Genomic DNA, 17,658 nt, shown 5'->3' on the forward strand with positions numbered 1-17,658 from the left:
TCGCCTTAATCCTAATATGCACTGATCTACAAAGACATATACACACGCACACGATCAGTGGACACTGGTGCTAGGTGTCGCGGTAGGCAAGGGCACGGAAGACTCCGTATGCGTCGCCTTGGCCTTGCCGCTGGTGCTGTAATCGGGACCAATCTTGGTAGTGCCCTTGGCAATGTCCCAGCCGAAGAGAGTGCGGTTGAAGAGCTGCAGCGACGCGACAGGCTGGTAGTAGGGGACCTCGTGGCCGGCCTGGTACACGCGGGTGAACGAGAAGTTGCCGTACTCGCGAGTTTCGCCATACTCGACCCCATCAACCACCATCGGGGTGTACCCGGCGGCGCGGAACTGCTCAGTATGGGTGTAGTTCACGGCGAGGGAGACGGCCTCGCCACCGAACCAGTTGCAGATGTAGTCGGCGTCACCGTAGATGAGCGACACGCGCACGGGCAGCTTGAGGATCTCCTCCAGGTCTTCGAGGAAATTGGGCCAGACGAAGTCGCCCGTCTGCTGGAAGGCGTAGTAAACATCATTGTTTGACTGGGTGTAATTGATGTTCACTCCGATGGCGTTCATGACCCAGTCTTTCTTGAGGTAGTCGACGTAGTACGATTCCGGGGTAGGATCCTGTGCAGTGAATCATTACTTTAGTCAGGGCTTTCATGCTCCTCAGATGACTGATTCCGAGGCCATCTCCATCCATAGAGCGCGCTCTGCCCCCACTTACCTTGGACGGGTGCCGGATGTCATATACGCCACGGTTACCAAATGCATAGTATGGCCCCTCTAATTTTACCGTCAGTAAGTAGTTTACCTTCTCAATATGAACCCCAGGACGATTGAAAAACATACCGACATTGTCTCGGCACATGTTCGTGGCCTCGCTGCAGATCGCGTAATCTGCCAAAGATGTACGGTTTGTCTGCTTGCAATATCCGATTTGGTCTTGACAGCCATTTGGCATCTGGTTTGCGAATTTCATGTAGTTGTACACGGTATCATTGACCTATGATATCAAACGATGTAAGTAGGCTTGCTTCGTGACACTGCCTCGTAGGGTCAACTCACGAGTTTGATACCGTAGGTATTGTTCACTGCAAACTCCGGGTAGTAGCTTGCCTGAAAACGACATTAGCGACTTCCCCCTCCCTTTCCTACCGAAAATGCAAGCATACCTGAATGCCCTCGTCGATGATACCGTTGATAATACCGAGGGAGTTAAAGTTGAGGTGAATTCCTTCCACGGTACCATTGGCGATTTTCTCATTTTGCTCATGGAAGTAATTGAAGAACTGCAAACATTAGGCCATGTGCTCAAGAAGAGGAGAAGGAAACTCACCGCTGGGCCATAGTGGCTTTGCGACGGGTGTCCCTAAGTCAGAAAAAATCCCTTGCATAGTGACTGTTGAAAGACATGGCCTACCCTCCATAACTTTCGGTCCACAGACTGAAATCTTTCGACTTGATTCTGTGATCCAACTGCGGTAGACCACCCATGAAGCCTTGAAGAATCTCCCAAGCGGCGTGAGCAGCAAGATCGGTAGTGTCTGTGAGAACATATTGTTAAGAGGTCTGGCTGAGTAGTATGTGAAACGGGGTCCGAGGTGAGGAATTACCAATTAGGGTAGCGTCAATGACGGGATATCGGCCTTGAATGCCGGCCGAAGATGCATTTTCAAAAACACCAGTGAAAGGATTCAGCGAGCCGGGTTCTGCCTCGCTGTAGGAAAATCCTGCATTGCAGTATTGTGAGTCGAGAGTCTGGAAAATTGAAGAGCGCCCGTGGTCTGATGCATACCGACACCCAGAGGCTGAGACAGGAACAGCACATTCGAAACTTCAGTCCACGAGTGGGGATTGATAGTGGAGTCCAATGTTGAATTGATCCTGCAAGGCCCCAATTCTATTTCATCGGTAATCAGATATCAAGCCATTATCGAGTCAAAGATGGTTGCACAAACCTTCAAACAACCCAATTAAAGAATCACTTCCAGGACCACCGTTCAGCCAGAGAGTAATGGGGGCATTTTTGGGGTCATGACGTGCTTCGAAAAACCAGAAGAAGGTATGAGACTCTGGCGAAATGTCAACGTAGCCAGAGTATGATTTGACCCCAGGCGTGGTCTCGCAAACGCCCTCCTTTCCAGGTTCCTTGTAGCGAATCGTAACATTGTTGGCGGTATGGATAGTCTTCACTCCGGTAGGGTCTTTGGGCAACTGTCGTTTATCAACAGTCACCGGTTGATGTATCGCTGGTGCCCAAATGGCTGCAGCCACTGGCAACAAGGAAATCAAGCCGTACCCACGCATTTTCGGCTTGCACTTGCAGTATAGCTCATGGAGACCATGGTAAGACCAGGGTACTCGCTGGCTTTAATAAGAGAGAGCTCGAGCTTGCGAATTAGCTTACAGCTCAAACCGTGAGGGGAAAGTATCTGCATTGCGGGGAAGTCTGCGATCCTGTAAACTAGTTCGATAAGGAGGTTGCATCGACGGTACTGGAAGGTTGGAACTTCTGGAAGATCCAACCAGCGACAAAGCAAATAGACAGAGTAAGCGTCTTATCGGCAATGTCTCGTATTCTAGGTGCTGATAGGTCTAGATGGGAACGAAGCACCTCCAAGACCACAAGCTGAGCATCGGTTATGGCGCGATTTGAGCGTCTCCACCAATGGTAATGTCGATCAGTCAACAGGTCTCATCCTTTGGACGTATTATTAATGAAGATCGACAGCTGTCAACGAGTGTGATAAGACTCATGGCTATGAAAACCATGGAGCACAATTCCAGCTTGGGACTTGGGAGCTCGAGAGAAACCAGACGGGAAGCAGCTCAAGTGAACGAGGTAATATTCTGGGTTCTTGATGAGCGACTCCACGAGAGACGATGGCAGACTCTTGGAGATAAGGAAGTGTAGCAACTACGGAGTAGACAGATGTGTTAGGCTCCAGCAAGTGGAGGACCGACAGTGGACTGCCACACGACCTGCCAGAAGAGGAATGGCGTAGAAGGACAAGTCGCTGCTCCGACGGATCAATATTGATAGCCTTTTGTTGATTGATTGATTGATTGATGTATGTAACTCAATTGAAGCGGTCAAATAAATGCCTGGCCCGCAGTGCTATATGAGTCTGTGGTTCGCTCCGGCTTTGACCTAGTCAGCTCATTATAACGCTCAGATATCGATTCATGCGGCGTGAACGCGAGGGAGGTTAGCAGGGCGAACAAAGACAAGCAATCCCAACCACAACAAAGCACTACGGCGTAGAGTCTTGGCCTGTCTTGTCATCGCCTCACCGCTGCTTGGCCATGGTCTAGATGATGATCTACTTCGGAATCTAAGAAGACACGTCGAGGGTTATCAAGTACTGTAATCGTCAATTTTCCTGCGCTCTAAAGCACCAGGATGGCCGGAACCCGAGACAGAGTCTCTGCTGTTTGATGCTGTGAGGCATTAAGTAAATGACGCTATTCGACCAGTAAATTTATCGTGTTAGAGACATATAGATTGCGCCATAAGACGGTGTTCATTGCTCTTTTCCTCGCCCGGCTTTTAATAACCCTCTATGTAGTCAAACAGTCGCAATGCGCACTACGACGCAATATAGTCATCCAAAAATGATCATGTCCCAAAGACCCATTATACATATATTCCATGACGGAAAATCATCTCTCGAGGCATGCAGAAAGTAAAAGAAAAATTGTCATACTGCTCTCAGTTGTAGAGCGTTCATCAACCACTTAGGCAGATGCCAAGGTCGGCGTCGACATTAGCTGTAAGACCGTTAGACTCGGAGGCCGCTGTCCCGGTGTTACTGTGTCCCGTTGTCGTGGCCATGTGGTCGCTGTGAAGCTGCCTGTCACCCAGGCTGGCGATGTCAGGTTTGTTTCCGGCGTCTAAGCCCATTAAGTCAGACATGCCATTGATCGGATCCATGGAGAATCCAAATCCCTTGCTGTTGGGGCCAGATCCGTTGAGATTCAAATGATCGTCGGCCGTGAAGAAGTCGGCACCAGCATCATCAAAATTGATCAGCGCGTCAAAATCATTCTGAGTCACCTCGGCGTCATTAGCCAAGTCCATCAACTCGCTAATACTCAGTTCCGAGTCCAAATTTGGAATGCTGAAGGCATCTCGGTGATAGTTCGGGTTAATGTTGGCGGTACTGCCGTTTTCACTGCCATCCGAGGGGGGAGGGGTAGAGGCGAACAATGTGTCGCCTTCTTCGACGGGTTGGCGAGCAGTTCCAACCACCGCCGGCTTCGGGTAAGTCAGATCAGGGATCTTCTGGGCAAGAGAATCCGGAGGAGGTGTCAGTGTATCGACACGTGCGCCAGCATCGAAAGAGCTGCCGGGACGAGCTTGCACGTCCTGGGGAGCCACTGTGAGCTGAATACCAGCCTTTCGGATTGCAGCTTCCAAGAAGGATGTCGCGAAGTCAGCTGATGCATAAATCTCTCGCAAACGTTGTAGAATGCGCATGCACTGGTAGAATCGCTGGAGGCTGGTCATCCGCACGCTGGGGTCGCTCGATTTGATATCGAGTAGGTGGATGATGACGGCGGGCAGAAGCACAGTGACGCCGGTGGTAGGGAAATATCTCGTCAAATCCAAGCTGTGCAAGTCCTGCGCAATATTCGTGATTTCAACCGCGGCGAATCGGACCTTATTCCTCGAGATCTCCTGCAGCTCTGCGTCCATTGACGGAAAGGGGTTCGCAGGAAGGACCTGAGGACGGTGCAGCGCGCTTGATGTAGTCAGATAAACCATTTTGAGGAGCGCGCGATGAGAGTGCAAGACTTCCTGGGCTTCTGTTAACTTTGCAGATGCCGCCGGAGTGTACTGAATTTCCGCAGGAAGATTGGCCAGCCAATCTTCCAATTCCTGATCGCAACGTCGAACCTCAAACGTCTCTGCCGCTGATTTCTTGGGAACCAACATCATTGTCGTTTCCATCGTCCCGCCGAACTTGTGGCTGAGGACGGAATACTGAGCCGATAGAACATGACTGACGCACAGGCAAAGTTTCGCCTTCTCGATGAACATAAGGGCCAGCTTTTTCTGGTGTTCAACATTTTGTAGAATTTCAGAGTTCCCCACCATCCTCACGATTTCCGGCGAAAATGGATGGAATTCGAAGTCGTCGAGCGTCAACATTGGAACATCACAATCGTCGTCTTTGACACGCATAGGGCGCCTCATGCCTAGGGCAATCAAGCGATCGCGAGTATATGTGCTCCACCAGATACGTTTCCACATTCGCTGGCGCCTGGCGTCCATCCGAGAATTGCCGGGGTCCCGATGCAGGCCAATTGTATGAGCCAAGGACAAGCTGACGCCCATCCAATGCCAGGTGTCTTTCTGGTCGTCAGGGGTCTCATACCAGTAAGTCATCAGCAGCAGGGATTGGACGAGAGAAATTCGATCGACTTCATAATCGAAGTCATATAGAAGTCGGGCTCGTTGAAAGAAGACCTTGCGGGCCGCCTTTCTCGAGGGGTAACCGGCAGCATGAAGGTGCTTGAGGTCGATGAAAGCCGTGCCAGCAAACATCACAGCCTGGAACAGCAGAAGGCTCATCCGATGAATACCGTCATTTTGCACAATAGTCTGCAAGAACTCCTCTAAATCCAATAAAGGCATGTAAGTGTGCACATAGTGGATGTAAGCCTTGAGCAGTTCGTTCCTCAATCCAACGTCGGGTACTGTTAGTGCTCCCTTCATGGACAGGTATTCAATATCTTCTCTCTGCAATCGGGATGGTAAGCCTCTGATGTAGTCCGGCAGAAGTACACCACCGGATCGCGCGTTGGAGAATGAAGGATCCAACAGCTGCTGGATCTGTGACGTGACATGGTGAAGAGGAAGAGTGGCCGGAACTGCAGGATTAGGGGCCATTCGCCTGCGAAAGTGGTTCCCTCCCCCAATTCTGTTGGCCTGACTCTGGTCTGTGGGCAATGCAGAGTATCAGTACAAGAATTACTGACTGCACAAAAACGACGGGCGAAAATACGAACACAGAAGGTGCGGCATATGATGCCCTTGATCCAGGTCGACGGACTGCTGAGATGGTGATTCAGGAGCAATGTCCGCATTTAGCCCGTGAGACTCGCTGAGTCTTCTGAGAAAGCTTCCTGCATCATCGAGGCCATCTGCGGGCGACTGAGAAGGCTGGCGGGTGCCATTTTCAACCTCGATCCGTGATTTCCTGGAGTGACGACACTCGATGTTAGCCACAAATACTGCAGCGTGTCGACATATGTAGAACGAACTTTCTCCTTTTGCTCTCTGTGACAACACATTCTACCTGATCCAAGCGGCAATTCGTACATGGCGAACCGTTCTCCACCACATCACAGCGGACTTTCCTTGCCCGGCAGCAACAGCATGCTTTCGAAGCCCGCCGCTTAACCGGGCGAGAATTAGCAGAGAGGCCAGCCGCCGAGGCTTTACGTTTACTCTGGGATTCAGACTCCATGGTATTTGCGGATGCAGGCGTCGAGGATACAGCGAGATCAGTCATAGCGAAAAGTAAAAAACAGGCGAACCGATGAAGTGTGCGACCCGAGATGATAGGATATCAACTAGTGGTGGCGGTATTAACCATAAAGAGTGTTTCTCTCTCTAATTTGCTGTAGAGGGAAGATAAATGGTCGAAATGATGGAGGTACAGATGGAAACTGTCGTCCAACCAGGGGACGAGAAAATGGAAGAACAAAGTAGATGGTTAATAAAGAAGAGTGGAGAGTGGAGAGTGTTTTTTTTTTTTTCAGATTATTTATTGAATTTTATACTCGCAAAAGAGGAACATTATCATAATCCATCTTTTCGTCCAAAGGACGAAATTTCAAGTATGGTTGGGGCCCGGGGGAAGAGATTGTTTAAATAGCAAGGTGACAACAAGTGATCGATCTGTGGATATCCAATAAACCATACTATTAAAATACCCCAAATAATAAAATCTTAATAATGTGTAGAGTCAGGAGGCCCCATGAGTGTTGGGATGATGAACCCCCAGATCCACTCGCCGTCAGAGTTGCCTCCCCCAGACAAGAACCGCATATCAATCCAGAAGAATATTTTTAATTATTATCTAATTGGGACTAACTACGTACGAGCACCTACGGCTTTGCAATTGGATTAGCTGAACCATAACTCAGCTGCGCTAAGGATCAAGGGTAGACTTTGAAACTGGAGTTAGAAAGAATTTCTCAGTACCAAACGGGATTAGCATGGGCCAAGTTCGGGGGGGTTCAAGCGGACCGGGGCACACCACAGAGACTGTGTGCATGGGATCGGATATCGAGCAAGTCATTGCTGCATTGCTACGATGGCAGATGCGAAGTATACCGACTATGGAGGACTTCAGATGACATCCACTCAGGGTGAGTGTCGTACAGTATCCCATTCACTAATTATCTGGAGTCAGGAATCGAAATTGAGAATGAAGACCTCCCAATTCCTTGTGGTCATGGGGAAGCAACCAGGGGAAGAATGGAGAAGTAAGAAGCCGTCTCCATACCCGGTTTCTTCCTACTCCACTTCCGTGTTTTCCTGAGCCACACTGTAACATCCAACCAGCATTGCTGTTTCCCACATCGGAGTCGTGTCCTCGGCCCGGTCACGTTACTTGGCTGGCCGCCACAGACAGTCACGGGGATTTTGAGAGGCAGAGGGAGATCTGAGCGAATCAATGTAGTTGCCATTGGTCATTAGGAGGCCAGTTTGGGTAAGGCCTGACTGTCGGAGTGGCTCCCACCACAGCGGGGTGGGCAGCTGCGTCACTCTCTCGGAATTTTTTCCGTTTAAACTTTCTCGCCTTCCCTTTTTTCCCTTTACCTGAGTAACACATTGATTCTTTGACCAATGACCAGCTTTACCTCTATCCATTGCGGACCATCTTACTGCTTTGGAGATCATGCCGTTTTGAGAGAAGTTCTGGACATTGTTTGAGACAGCGTTAAAGACTTCGACTAATTACTCTAAAGTCTAACACAAGTCAACAGCGGCAAGGATGTATAAATGTTACTAGTTATCATTATTACTCATGGGTATGTCCAAAGCTCATACATAAGAACGCAGGAGAGAGCTCCGTACCCGACGTCCGTGCCGAGGTAGGTATACATTTCTGCCTTAGGATGACGATCCAGACGATCCTAGTAGTCACCTTATACCTCAAATCCACACACAACTGGCTTTCATAAATGCCTATTGCAAGGAGCCTGAATATCGTGACCTTAATCGCGTTACGAGGAGGTGGAACTACCTAAGCTTATGAGGGATTCCGAGTAAAATTCTATAGCACGGTAGCACTCATATTGAGAGTTGCTTCGTCAACATTGCATGTCAACTCAATTGCAGGGTCTAGAACGCAATCAGGTTTAAATCCATGACACTCAATACCTTATCAAGGCGCGCTTCGATAAATCGCTCGAGATACTTCGTACTCTTCTAGCTCAGTGTGCTCTTCAGAAGCCGTTCGACTAGTCAGGGCATATCTGAGGACTTGAAGGCCGGAACCTGTCTCCGTCTCACCGTCTCCAGACTCCCGGCCCATGGGGCATCATCCACCCCTTGCCCAAATTGGGACCTAAGCCGATCATGAACCCGATGGCGAATTGTAACCGACCTAATAATGAGCAATTTGGTTAAGAGTTAAGACGAAAATGATCAACCCCACGAGGACTAGAGCCCCCGTCCCCGGGTCCCCGCCAAGTGCATCACGAGCAAATCTCCATTCCAGCTTAGCGAGCTGTGAATCTACTTCGATTGCTTCGAGCATGCAAAAAGGTGATTACTCGTGGATGAAACTGACATTTTCTTGATGTTCCAAGTGATACGAGGATTCTCCTCTTACCCATTGTATCAAGAAACAATCTCCGCCCTATTTTTGAACTATTGACGATATTTGTCCATGTCCTCAATATGCAATAGAATATTAGATAGGAAGTTAATACGTCAATGTTGTGGAACTTGTTCATTTTTGCGATTACAGAAACTCTAAGAAGAGAATATTTGTGGCATGCATTCTGGAACCTTTGGACATTGGACGATGAATATGAAGCGCCAATGCAGCAGGGGGGTGCATAGGGCCAGAGTCGAGACTCTAAGTACGGAGTAGGCCCTGAGACATCAAACTCGGGATCCGATAAACGGAGCTTTGATGTTAGTTGTAGAACTCGATATATAGAATCCGAAGGGCAAAATGGATCGGGAGTTTTGTGGGGGGATAATATCCTGTGATGAAGATCGTCCTGCTCAATTCAAACAGCAAAGACCTGACTCGTTGTTCTCTTCATGCTACAGTCCATACTGTGCAATTGTTGACCCTCTAGCGTTAGTAATAACTGCCGAGATTCGGAGGTTTGATTCTTAGTGGGCTGGGGTAGCTTGTGTTTGGTGTCGTCATTCCTGACGATCCCTGTCGTTGAACTCTGAAGAGCAACAGTGAAATATTAATGATTGACAGACGCTTCGAGAGAGAGAAGGCTGTAAATGCCTCAATGGTAAACTAACAGGCCTAGGGGATATCCTCACAGGTAGTACGCATTTCTTCTCGTCAATATTTTCTTTCCGCTAAGATCTAGACTCTACAGAGTAATATGAAAACTGAACAGGAAGAAAGAAGAAGAAAAAGAAGCTTAGGGAACTTTGAAACACTATGGAGTACTCCGTAGAGAGCAGTCACATTTGTATCAGGATTCAACAGTCAGTGAATAGAAGATCTTGGAACCAAGGAAACCCAACGCTAGGCCGAAAAAACGGTATGCAACAACAACAACAACAATCACGAGCCAGAGTCCTCTGACGACTCGGGGAGGGAACCAGAGGCAAACGGAAAACACCGACATTTGAGGCATGGGCTGGAGGGGCCCCACCCTTGGACAATCTCTCACTAGCCTCTCTAGGTAATAGTAGGTCCCTTCCTCCGTAATGTACCTTAGTGGCTGTCAGTCTCACGAGGGCAAGAAATGGAATCCAATCAGAACTGAGCTGGCGGATACTTGAGTGGGACTAGTGTAAAACCTGTGAACCAATCAAACATGACTCTAAGGCACAGTTCCCAACATACAGAGTACCTATGAGAGTAAGTTCAAACAACAAAACTCCATCGATCAAGGTCACGGCAAGTAAGGTCATTTGGGTCACGATCAGTGGCGGTGTGGTAAATCCTTCTCTACTAGACGCATATTCTCTGAAGCCTTTAGATTGGCGCATTCGGTTTCAAACTGTCCCCGAAGGATACTCCAGGTATGCAGAGTGCTCACGTGCTGAATAGTCAGTCTCCCTGGGCCATGGGTCTTTTTTGGATCTCGAGCAAAGTTATGTCCAATGAAAATGATCGGTATGTATTCCGCAAAGAGGTGAATAGGATTCCATCTCGAGCCCATCATTAGGTGCAGTACTATTATTCCCTGGGACCGTTTCCCACTGCCGAAATTCGCTCCTTTGCCCCCCAACCGCTGCACGGGAAAGGCGGCAAAAGGCGGTCCGGCGGGTCGAGTTGAATAGGAATCAATCCCGCAGACACTTTTCGGTCCCCATCAATGTACAGAACCTTCGTGACTGGGGCATGGCAATCCGGGGAGACCACGCACCACTACCAGAGATGGTCTGCATGGTCAACTTGGTGTACTGACATCGAATCCACAGCGTCCTGTCCGCCGACGGTCTGGGGTAGACGGCGATTAATCTTTCATTCCTCTCAAACTTTCCTGATCACTTGCTCTGTGTAGCTGTACTGTGTACATAGACCGGAATACTGCCTCCACTCTTGTGCATTGACCCCCCTAGTCAAGTCAATTACATCTGTGACGCACAGGTATTTGACTCGTAGTCTCTCGGTCGAGATGTCAGAGGATAGCCATTGGTGCTCGTATCGTTTTTCACCGAGACGACATAGGCTATCTCACGCAGCTCTCGCTTCCCCACACGGGAAGGTAACGATCTGTACCAGCTATCCGAGCTTTGGCCTCGCCTACCATCTCTTCCAGGTAGTGTACCTGCTCCATCTGATAACATTCCCCCCGCCATAGCACCATCGGACATCTCGCCGAACTCAGACGCGGCACTCCGATGTCGTATCAGTCCACGAGCTGTCAGCAATAATCACTTCAAGTAAACACTTCCATGGCTTCGGTCTACCCCACGTTTTCTTGTATTGACATCGGCGGAAACGCGATGCCCAGCTGTCAGGTCAACTTAGGTGGAGGAGTCCTTGATCGACATATAGAGCATCTGTGCCAGCGATATCAAGGATGGCAATTTGTAACTGATGACAATGACTAAACCGTGCACTATCAATATGCTACCCCACGCTTGGAACACTTGATGCTTGGGTGCGATGCGGAAGTAAGGCGACCTAACGTATCTTCCTGGAGGAGTGTTTTATGATAACAGACAGCGGATTTCTTACGAAAACCTTGAATACATGGTAGGAAATCAGCATAGTCGCAAATCAGACCAAAGGAGAATATAACACCGTCCAATTTGGACTATGTGTACCCATATTACATACTATATCATCATATGGCGCGACAATGCCTCCAAACCAATCCTACTCCGTAATTAAGTCTCCATTGATGATACGCGCCGGCAGCACAGATGCGATACGGCGAATTCCTACCTAGTTCCCTTGAAATAATCAATGACACAATTGCACCACTCCGCTATACCTGCCACGAATATGATCTGTTTTTAGCGTCTACTCTGCCTCGGAGTAGTCACTGAATTACAGCAAGCCTAGAACTCACACAGACTTGGAAACGATAGAGGTATCATAGTAATCATTCATTCATAACGCGAGTCAAACTCAGACCCATACAACGTCCAAACAGGATATCCCTGAAAGGCAACTTTCATAACTTGAAGAAAGGAAAGGAAAGCATTGGGACCGTTCTGTGCTCATGGGGAATATCAGAGAACAAACAAGAAAGGGCAACAGCACTATCAAGGAAAGAGGAGAAAATAAAACTAATAAGAAGGCAGAAAACACAACTTCTAGACACCACCACGTCCCATGCGTTCTATGGAACCCATAATACCTCCTGGACCGCGGCCTGGAGTAAAAACGGCAATGCCGGACTTGCCTCCGCTGTTGCCTCTGATATGCCGGCCCGTTGGTGCGCCAATCTTAGGAATCCTCTTCTCTCCGCTGCCAGATCCTGTGCTAGCAGGCCGGATACCACTGGAGTCACTGCGGCCAATACTTCTCCTGGACTCTTCCGTTGACTGTGCCGGGGCAGGCTCCGGCTCGGGTGTTTCATACTCAACACTCACAACGGGAGACTCGGGGGGGGCGGACGGCTGGGGCACGTTCTGCTGCATTGCCAGCCATTCATCCACGGCGGCGACGAGCTCTCCCTTTTCTGCTCTCTCTACCTTCAACTCGGCATGCAAGCGTTCGTTGTCCTGCTTGAGTGTCTCCATTTCTTGCTGCAGACCCTTGATTTGGGCCGCCAGAACGTGTTTCTCTGCCTCGTGCTCATCATTCTGGTGGGCCATGATGCTAGCATCAGGACGGGAAGCCTCCGACAATGCAGCATCGCGCTCGTTTCTCAACCGTTCATTCTCCTCACTGACGGCTTTGAATTTGCTCTCGGCTTCTCGCACGCGCTTTTCCCACCGAGCTTCGTAGCTCTTCTTCAAAGCAGCAACCTTGGTTTCATGTTTGCTCTTGTACAAAGTGTGGAGCTCACGTGCAACCTTTTCGACGGCATCTTGTACTTCCCTTGCGGTCTCCTCGGCAGCGGTCGTGCGCTGCGCACTTCCGTCGTCGCCAGTCTCATTGGGAGCTGACTTACGCGCAGCCGAGAGCTGGCTCTCCAACTCCACCATGCGCCTTTCCAGATGTTCCCGGCTTCTCTCCGCCTCCTCAAGCTTTCTAATAAGCCGCTCCTTCTCCCGTTCACCTTCAACAATATCTGCCCTAACAGTTCGCAAGACGTCTTCCATCTCTTGACCCCGCCGCTGCCATTCGGCTTGCTCAATTTCGAGAGCCTCTTTCCGCGCAGCTTCATTACGGACTTCCTCAAGAGCTTCGCCAACGCGCCGTTCAGCATCTGCAACAGCATTCTTCAGGCTGGAGACTTCCGCCTCTTTCCCGCTCAGCGTTGCTTTGAGTGACGATATTTCAGAGAGGAACCCGGATTTCAAAGATTCCAGCTCCCGGGGTGTGACGGTCGGTATAGACCTAGGCGTCGGAATCGCAGGAATGTCAAAGTCGAGCAGCGAGACCTTTGCAGGGGACCGAATTGATTCCCGCAGAGTCCTCAGCGGCGAACGTCGCGAGGGTGAATATCTCTCCTTCTGGATACTATAGCGTTGTCGTGGAAAGAAGTTGGGCTGATCTGTCAGGTCAAGCAAGTTTGGCGTTTCGCTTGCATTTTCCATATCCCTGCGTTCTCGCCCCCTGGGAGTAGAAGCGATGGGCGTGCCGATATCGATGAGTGCGGATTGCCTTTGTGACCTCCTCGAAGTATCAGGGGTAGCTGGTGCGGGGCTTCTGGATTGATTTTCATCCATTCTTCCCGGGCTGCTGGGTAATTGTCGGCCTGTCTTGAATGGTGAATCCCCTCGCAGGTTCGCGAACGACGTCATGTCCGCGTTAGGAACGGCAGAGAAAGTACTGAAACATGTGTCATCCATGGGATCATGAGAGTCGTCATTCATAACATCGTCTGCAGCCTTCATATCCAGGTTCTCTTTTTCGGAGAACGAATCATCGTAGTTATTATGTACGTCAAGGACAGTGCTCATTCCCTCGTTGCGTTTTTTCTCGACCATGCTAGTGGCAATTTCGTGCCCAGTGCGTCCTGTCATCTCTCTTTCATGCATTTGGGGCTCGTCATCGGCGTAGACTTGAATGTCTGGCATGTCACGTCGGCTCATTCCCTTCTTGCTTCTCTCGCTTGACCTGTCCGTCGCATCCCCATCTTCTGGACAATGACTGTAGGAGCGCTTTCTGGGAGTCATAGAGCACTCTCTCAGCCCACTCGAGATTTGTTGGTTACCGAGGACCCGAAAGTCAACTGTAGGGTCTCGAGCGTCGTACTGAAATGGCGAGCTGGGCTGTTCATCGACAGACTCGAGATCTCCGACATCCAGGATGGATTCCTGCGTGTGATACGTAGCTGGATAGTGCCCACTTTGGGGGGTAGTTGTATCGGCGCCGCCGTCAGTCGTTTTGTTCGGACTCGCAAAGACATTCTCGGATCCGCTCTCGTTCACCAAGGATTCAATTTCCAATCCATTCAAGCCCGACGAAAAGGCCCGCGAATTTTGGCGCGAGGTCGGCAACGGAGACAGAGGTTTGGACATGACAATGTGAATGGGTTCTCCTTAAGTGAAGGGCAATGGAATTGACATATGAATAAGTATGAGTTCAAACAATGTTTGTAGGCTCTAGGAACATCAAACCTAAGGTCAGTGATGATGGTATGCACAGCAACAGATAACGTCTGACTCGAGCAGTGCAGGGACAGTTAGTGATGTGGTTTATTATTTTCGGCTCGTTGCCAGGATGATGCTGTAAACAAAGCTATTCCCGATGGGATTTAGTGTCCACGGTGGCTAGGCGGTGGAACGTGGCAATTCTGTGACCTGCTCTTACCGCCTCTTGTAGTCGATGATGGCGAATGGGAACTGTGGTACCTCTCTCGAATGTGCAATTTTTACTCTGATATTTATTGCTATCTGTGAAAACTGGCATCTAAAATCTAGTGATGCATGGACTGACACTGTACACCAAAACGCCATTTTGTTGTTCATCATGAAGAGGCGAAAGCCCTCTAGCACTGGTATCACTCATACATGGTATCTTCACTCTATGTCAAAAACGAATAACGGCGGGATTGCGACGTACCAGCACCGTCTGCATTAGCATCGGTGTCCGTCACTATGATATGGATGGTCTCCTTCTGAGGTCGGGACTCGTCTGGAACGTATTGATAATGGCAAGGCATAGCCGGCCGAATTGTAGCGGAGGTATGTTTCTTGTGCTTCATGAAGCACAGCTGCACAGCACCAATAACAGCAATCAAAGAGCTTCCCCACCATGCAATAGCAGTGAAATTCATATCGGCACCGGTACTGTACAGGAAACCAGCAATAGGAGGAGCAATAGTCCTAGCGACGGCACCGGCAGAAGCAGCTAGTCCATTGATCTTGCCCATGACCGATTCCGAAGGGCATGCTTGCTTGATGAGAATCAGCAGCACAGGGTAATCGATTATCGAAAGTATGTTGCGAACGATGAGGCATATGTAAATGCCGAAGATGACGGAGCTTTGGGGTAGAAAAATGAGGAATGGAACGATGAAGTAGGCGAGAGGATGCAACACAGTCACCACCACGAATAGTCTCCAGACCCCCAGTAACTGGGCCAGAATGGGGAAAATGCAACTCTGAATAACGAGCGCAATGATGCCATCCGAAGACATAATAAGGCCGACTGTCCGTGTAGAAAGGCCGAGTCCGCCAGGGAAGCTAAATGGCGCGTTACTGAAGCCCGAAGTATTCCTGCCATTCTTATCCTGCAAGAAAATAGGCAAGAGATGATCGTACGTCATGGAGTGATAGGTAAAGATGGATAACGCAATGATGAGCGAGACAACTCGGTAGGTGAAAACAGGTTGTTTTTGCGTCTTGTATTTCGAACCGTCGGCATTCACAAACCAGTCTTCATCTGCCTGCAAGCGAACTTGGTTGAAGGTACCATATGATTCCGCACGTAGATCTACACCTGCATTGGCTGTCGCTCCTGCGGTGGCCAGGAGTGGACTTTCAGCAGATGTATGATCAAGGTTTCCGGCAGCATTCTGATGCTGCAGACCAGGATGGGTCTCTTGCAAGAACAACCAGCTTCCAGCTATGCTGAGAAGGAGTAAGAAGGAGCAGACCAGATTCGGTAACAGGTAGGGAAATTTGCCGAAGAGACCGTTGGCGGAGAACAGAGATGGATAGCTGTCTGCAGGCTTCGCAAGCAAACCTCCAATCGCGGGGCCGATAATAGTTCCTATTGACCAGACAAACGGCATCACGGCATAGGCTCGAGCTATAACAGTCACGATGAGCTAATGCTCCCGCTCCAATTGTAGGGCATCTTGGAATATTTCACTTACGTTCATGTTCTGGTCGCTTGACTAATTCTCCAACCATTGTCTGAATGACTCCGATATTCCCGTTCAGCAGACCACCTAGTGCGCGACCTAAGAGTGCTACCCAGAAGTTTGGCGCGAATCCCACAAGGAGAAGGGACAGGATGGTACCGAAGCAACCGGACAGAAGGACCGGCTTACGACCGATGCGGTCTGAAAGACCTCCCCAGAACATACCGGTGAGGGCTTCAGCAAGAGAAAAAGCGGACACGAGGATTCCGGCATAGAAAGACGCATCTGTGCGATCTGCTACTCGAAAATCCTTAACCATAACCCATGAGTATGGGAATATGGAGGTCAGAGCGATGGGCTCTGCGACACGGCATATTGCTGTTGCCCCAAGAACGTGAGTATCTTGTGCGATAGATGACAGATGAATCACATACCGAGCAGGAATAGCTGAGTAGTAGGAAATGCATCGTCGGAGGTGGTTTGCCTTGTCTGGCGTGTTAATACCATATCTCCAGAAAATTCTTAAATTCTTACGGCAAGCCCCCAAACACTATGGCGAGTCTCCCAGGTGATCTTGCTCCTTTTTAAAGTCGTAATCAATCCAAAGACCCCAGCCGCAGGAATTATGGGATGCCCTACGGCTTTGCAAGTTGTGATCGGGTTAATTTCCCTCGTTTTCGATTTTTATTATTTTTCTTGTAAAGCCGAATCTAGTAAGGTGTCAAGATCCAGAGATAAGTGAACTATGTGAAATGAAAATCCTTTTTATTGAACTTGGGATTATGAGGATTGTCGGGAGAGGAAGAGGAAGAGAAAAAGGTTGAAAGCGGGGGATGACAGCCACCTTCTGATATGAAGGGGGAAAACCCCCGGTCGGAGGAAACTGCGTTCGAACCACAATCAGGTTTTTTGCCCTTCGTGGGTGGTTTCTATTATTCCTACTTCGAAGCATTTATTCCACAGATAGAAAAGCTCTTCAACCAATAATACAGCCTTACAATGACAAGGCTTACAGGTTCTATTTCACCATGAGCTATCTAGAACGTGTGCACTGGCTTGTAGGACATCGCCATCACATCACCCCTTCATAGAAATATGATGGTACATCTTTCTTGTTCAGCTAAAAGTACTTTTCCATTATGCTAGCCAGTCAAGGACATCTGCCTCATAAGAATCAGATTGACCTGCCACAAAATGATGACTTCTTTAACTTGACTTCTGACGTATAAAGTATACCATGGTTATGGAGGTGGCAATCGGCAGACAGCAGATTTTTAACCCACATAATATGGAATCGGCATATAGTGGCGAAAGCGAAGATCATAGGGCAATCTGACCTTACTCGGATGAAATCTTGTGAGACTCTGCCTCTCTAGTTCGTCGGTGCCAATGTCCCTTGCCAGCACTAATGTTACACTAGTACCACTGTGCATTAGTTCACGGTTTACAACAGACCGGCATATTATTAGCCGCTGCTTTTCTAGAGGTTTCTCCTTCAACAGCCAATCAAGCTGAACTGTGAGAATGCTCACTCCATGGTACCTTGGTACT

At 49.2% G+C, this 17,658-nt stretch overlaps 4 protein-coding genes across 4 annotated transcripts; all 4 read right to left on the reverse strand.

Moving 5' to 3' along the window:
• Positions 1-54: 54 nt before the first annotated feature.
• On the reverse strand, positions 55-2,307 carry s1 (S10 family peptidase; the record flags this gene model as incomplete). Its single annotated transcript, XM_742126.2, has 10 exons — positions 55-624; positions 725-783; positions 850-1,003; positions 1,066-1,116; positions 1,173-1,289; positions 1,337-1,352; positions 1,421-1,544; positions 1,614-1,730; positions 1,802-1,900; positions 1,959-2,307. The coding sequence occupies 10 exons, from the start codon at positions 2,305-2,307 to the stop codon at positions 55-57; spliced, it is 1,656 nt and encodes a 551-aa protein (XP_747219.2).
• A 1,423-nt stretch (positions 2,308-3,730) lies between these two features.
• Positions 3,731-6,521, reverse strand: farB1 (putative C6 transcription factor (Ctf1B); the record flags this gene model as incomplete). Its single annotated transcript, XM_742127.2, has 3 exons — positions 3,731-5,946; positions 6,016-6,206; positions 6,271-6,521. The coding sequence occupies 3 exons, from the start codon at positions 6,519-6,521 to the stop codon at positions 3,731-3,733; spliced, it is 2,658 nt and encodes an 885-aa protein (XP_747220.2).
• Positions 6,522-11,529: 5,008 nt separating this feature from the next.
• AFUA_8G04140 (uncharacterized protein) lies at positions 11,530-14,492 on the reverse strand. Its single transcript, XM_742128.2, has one exon. The coding sequence runs from the start codon at positions 14,315-14,317 to the stop codon at positions 11,999-12,001; it is 2,319 nt and encodes a 772-aa protein (XP_747221.1). The 5' UTR covers positions 14,318-14,492; the 3' UTR covers positions 11,530-11,998.
• Positions 14,493-14,649: 157 nt separating this feature from the next.
• AFUA_8G04150 (MFS transporter) lies at positions 14,650-17,638 on the reverse strand. Its single transcript, XM_742129.2, has 3 exons — positions 16,542-17,638; positions 16,120-16,485; positions 14,650-16,052 (listed from the first exon to the last, which is right to left on the reverse strand). Exons 1-3 carry the CDS (start codon positions 16,612-16,614, stop codon positions 14,824-14,826), a joined length of 1,668 nt encoding a protein of 555 aa, XP_747222.1. The 5' UTR covers positions 16,615-17,638; the 3' UTR covers positions 14,650-14,823.
• Positions 17,639-17,658: the final 20 nt, after the last annotated feature.

Source organism: Aspergillus fumigatus, chromosome 8 (assembly GCF_000002655.1).
Source record: "Aspergillus fumigatus Af293 chromosome 8, whole genome shotgun sequence".
Classification (NCBI taxonomy): domain Eukaryota; kingdom Fungi; phylum Ascomycota; class Eurotiomycetes; order Eurotiales; family Aspergillaceae; genus Aspergillus; species Aspergillus fumigatus.

Excerpts from the sequence above, each read along its gene's own strand:
- AFUA_8G04140 (XM_742128.2), bottom strand. The coding sequence starts at position 14,317 with ATGTCCAAACCTCTGTCTCCGTTGCCGACCTCGCGCCAAAATTCGCGG.
- AFUA_8G04150 (XM_742129.2), bottom strand. The coding sequence starts at position 16,614 with ATGGTATTAACACGCCAGACAAGGCAAACCACCTCCGACGATGCATTT. Across the intron at positions 16,486-16,541 it reads TACTCAGCTATTCCTGCTCG|CAATATGCCGTGTCGCAGAG; the intron begins GTATGTGATTCA and ends TTGGGGCAACAG. Across the intron at positions 16,053-16,119 it reads CAAGCGACCAGAACATGAAC|CTCGAGCCTATGCCGTGATG; the intron begins GTAAGTGAAATA and ends TGACTGTTATAG.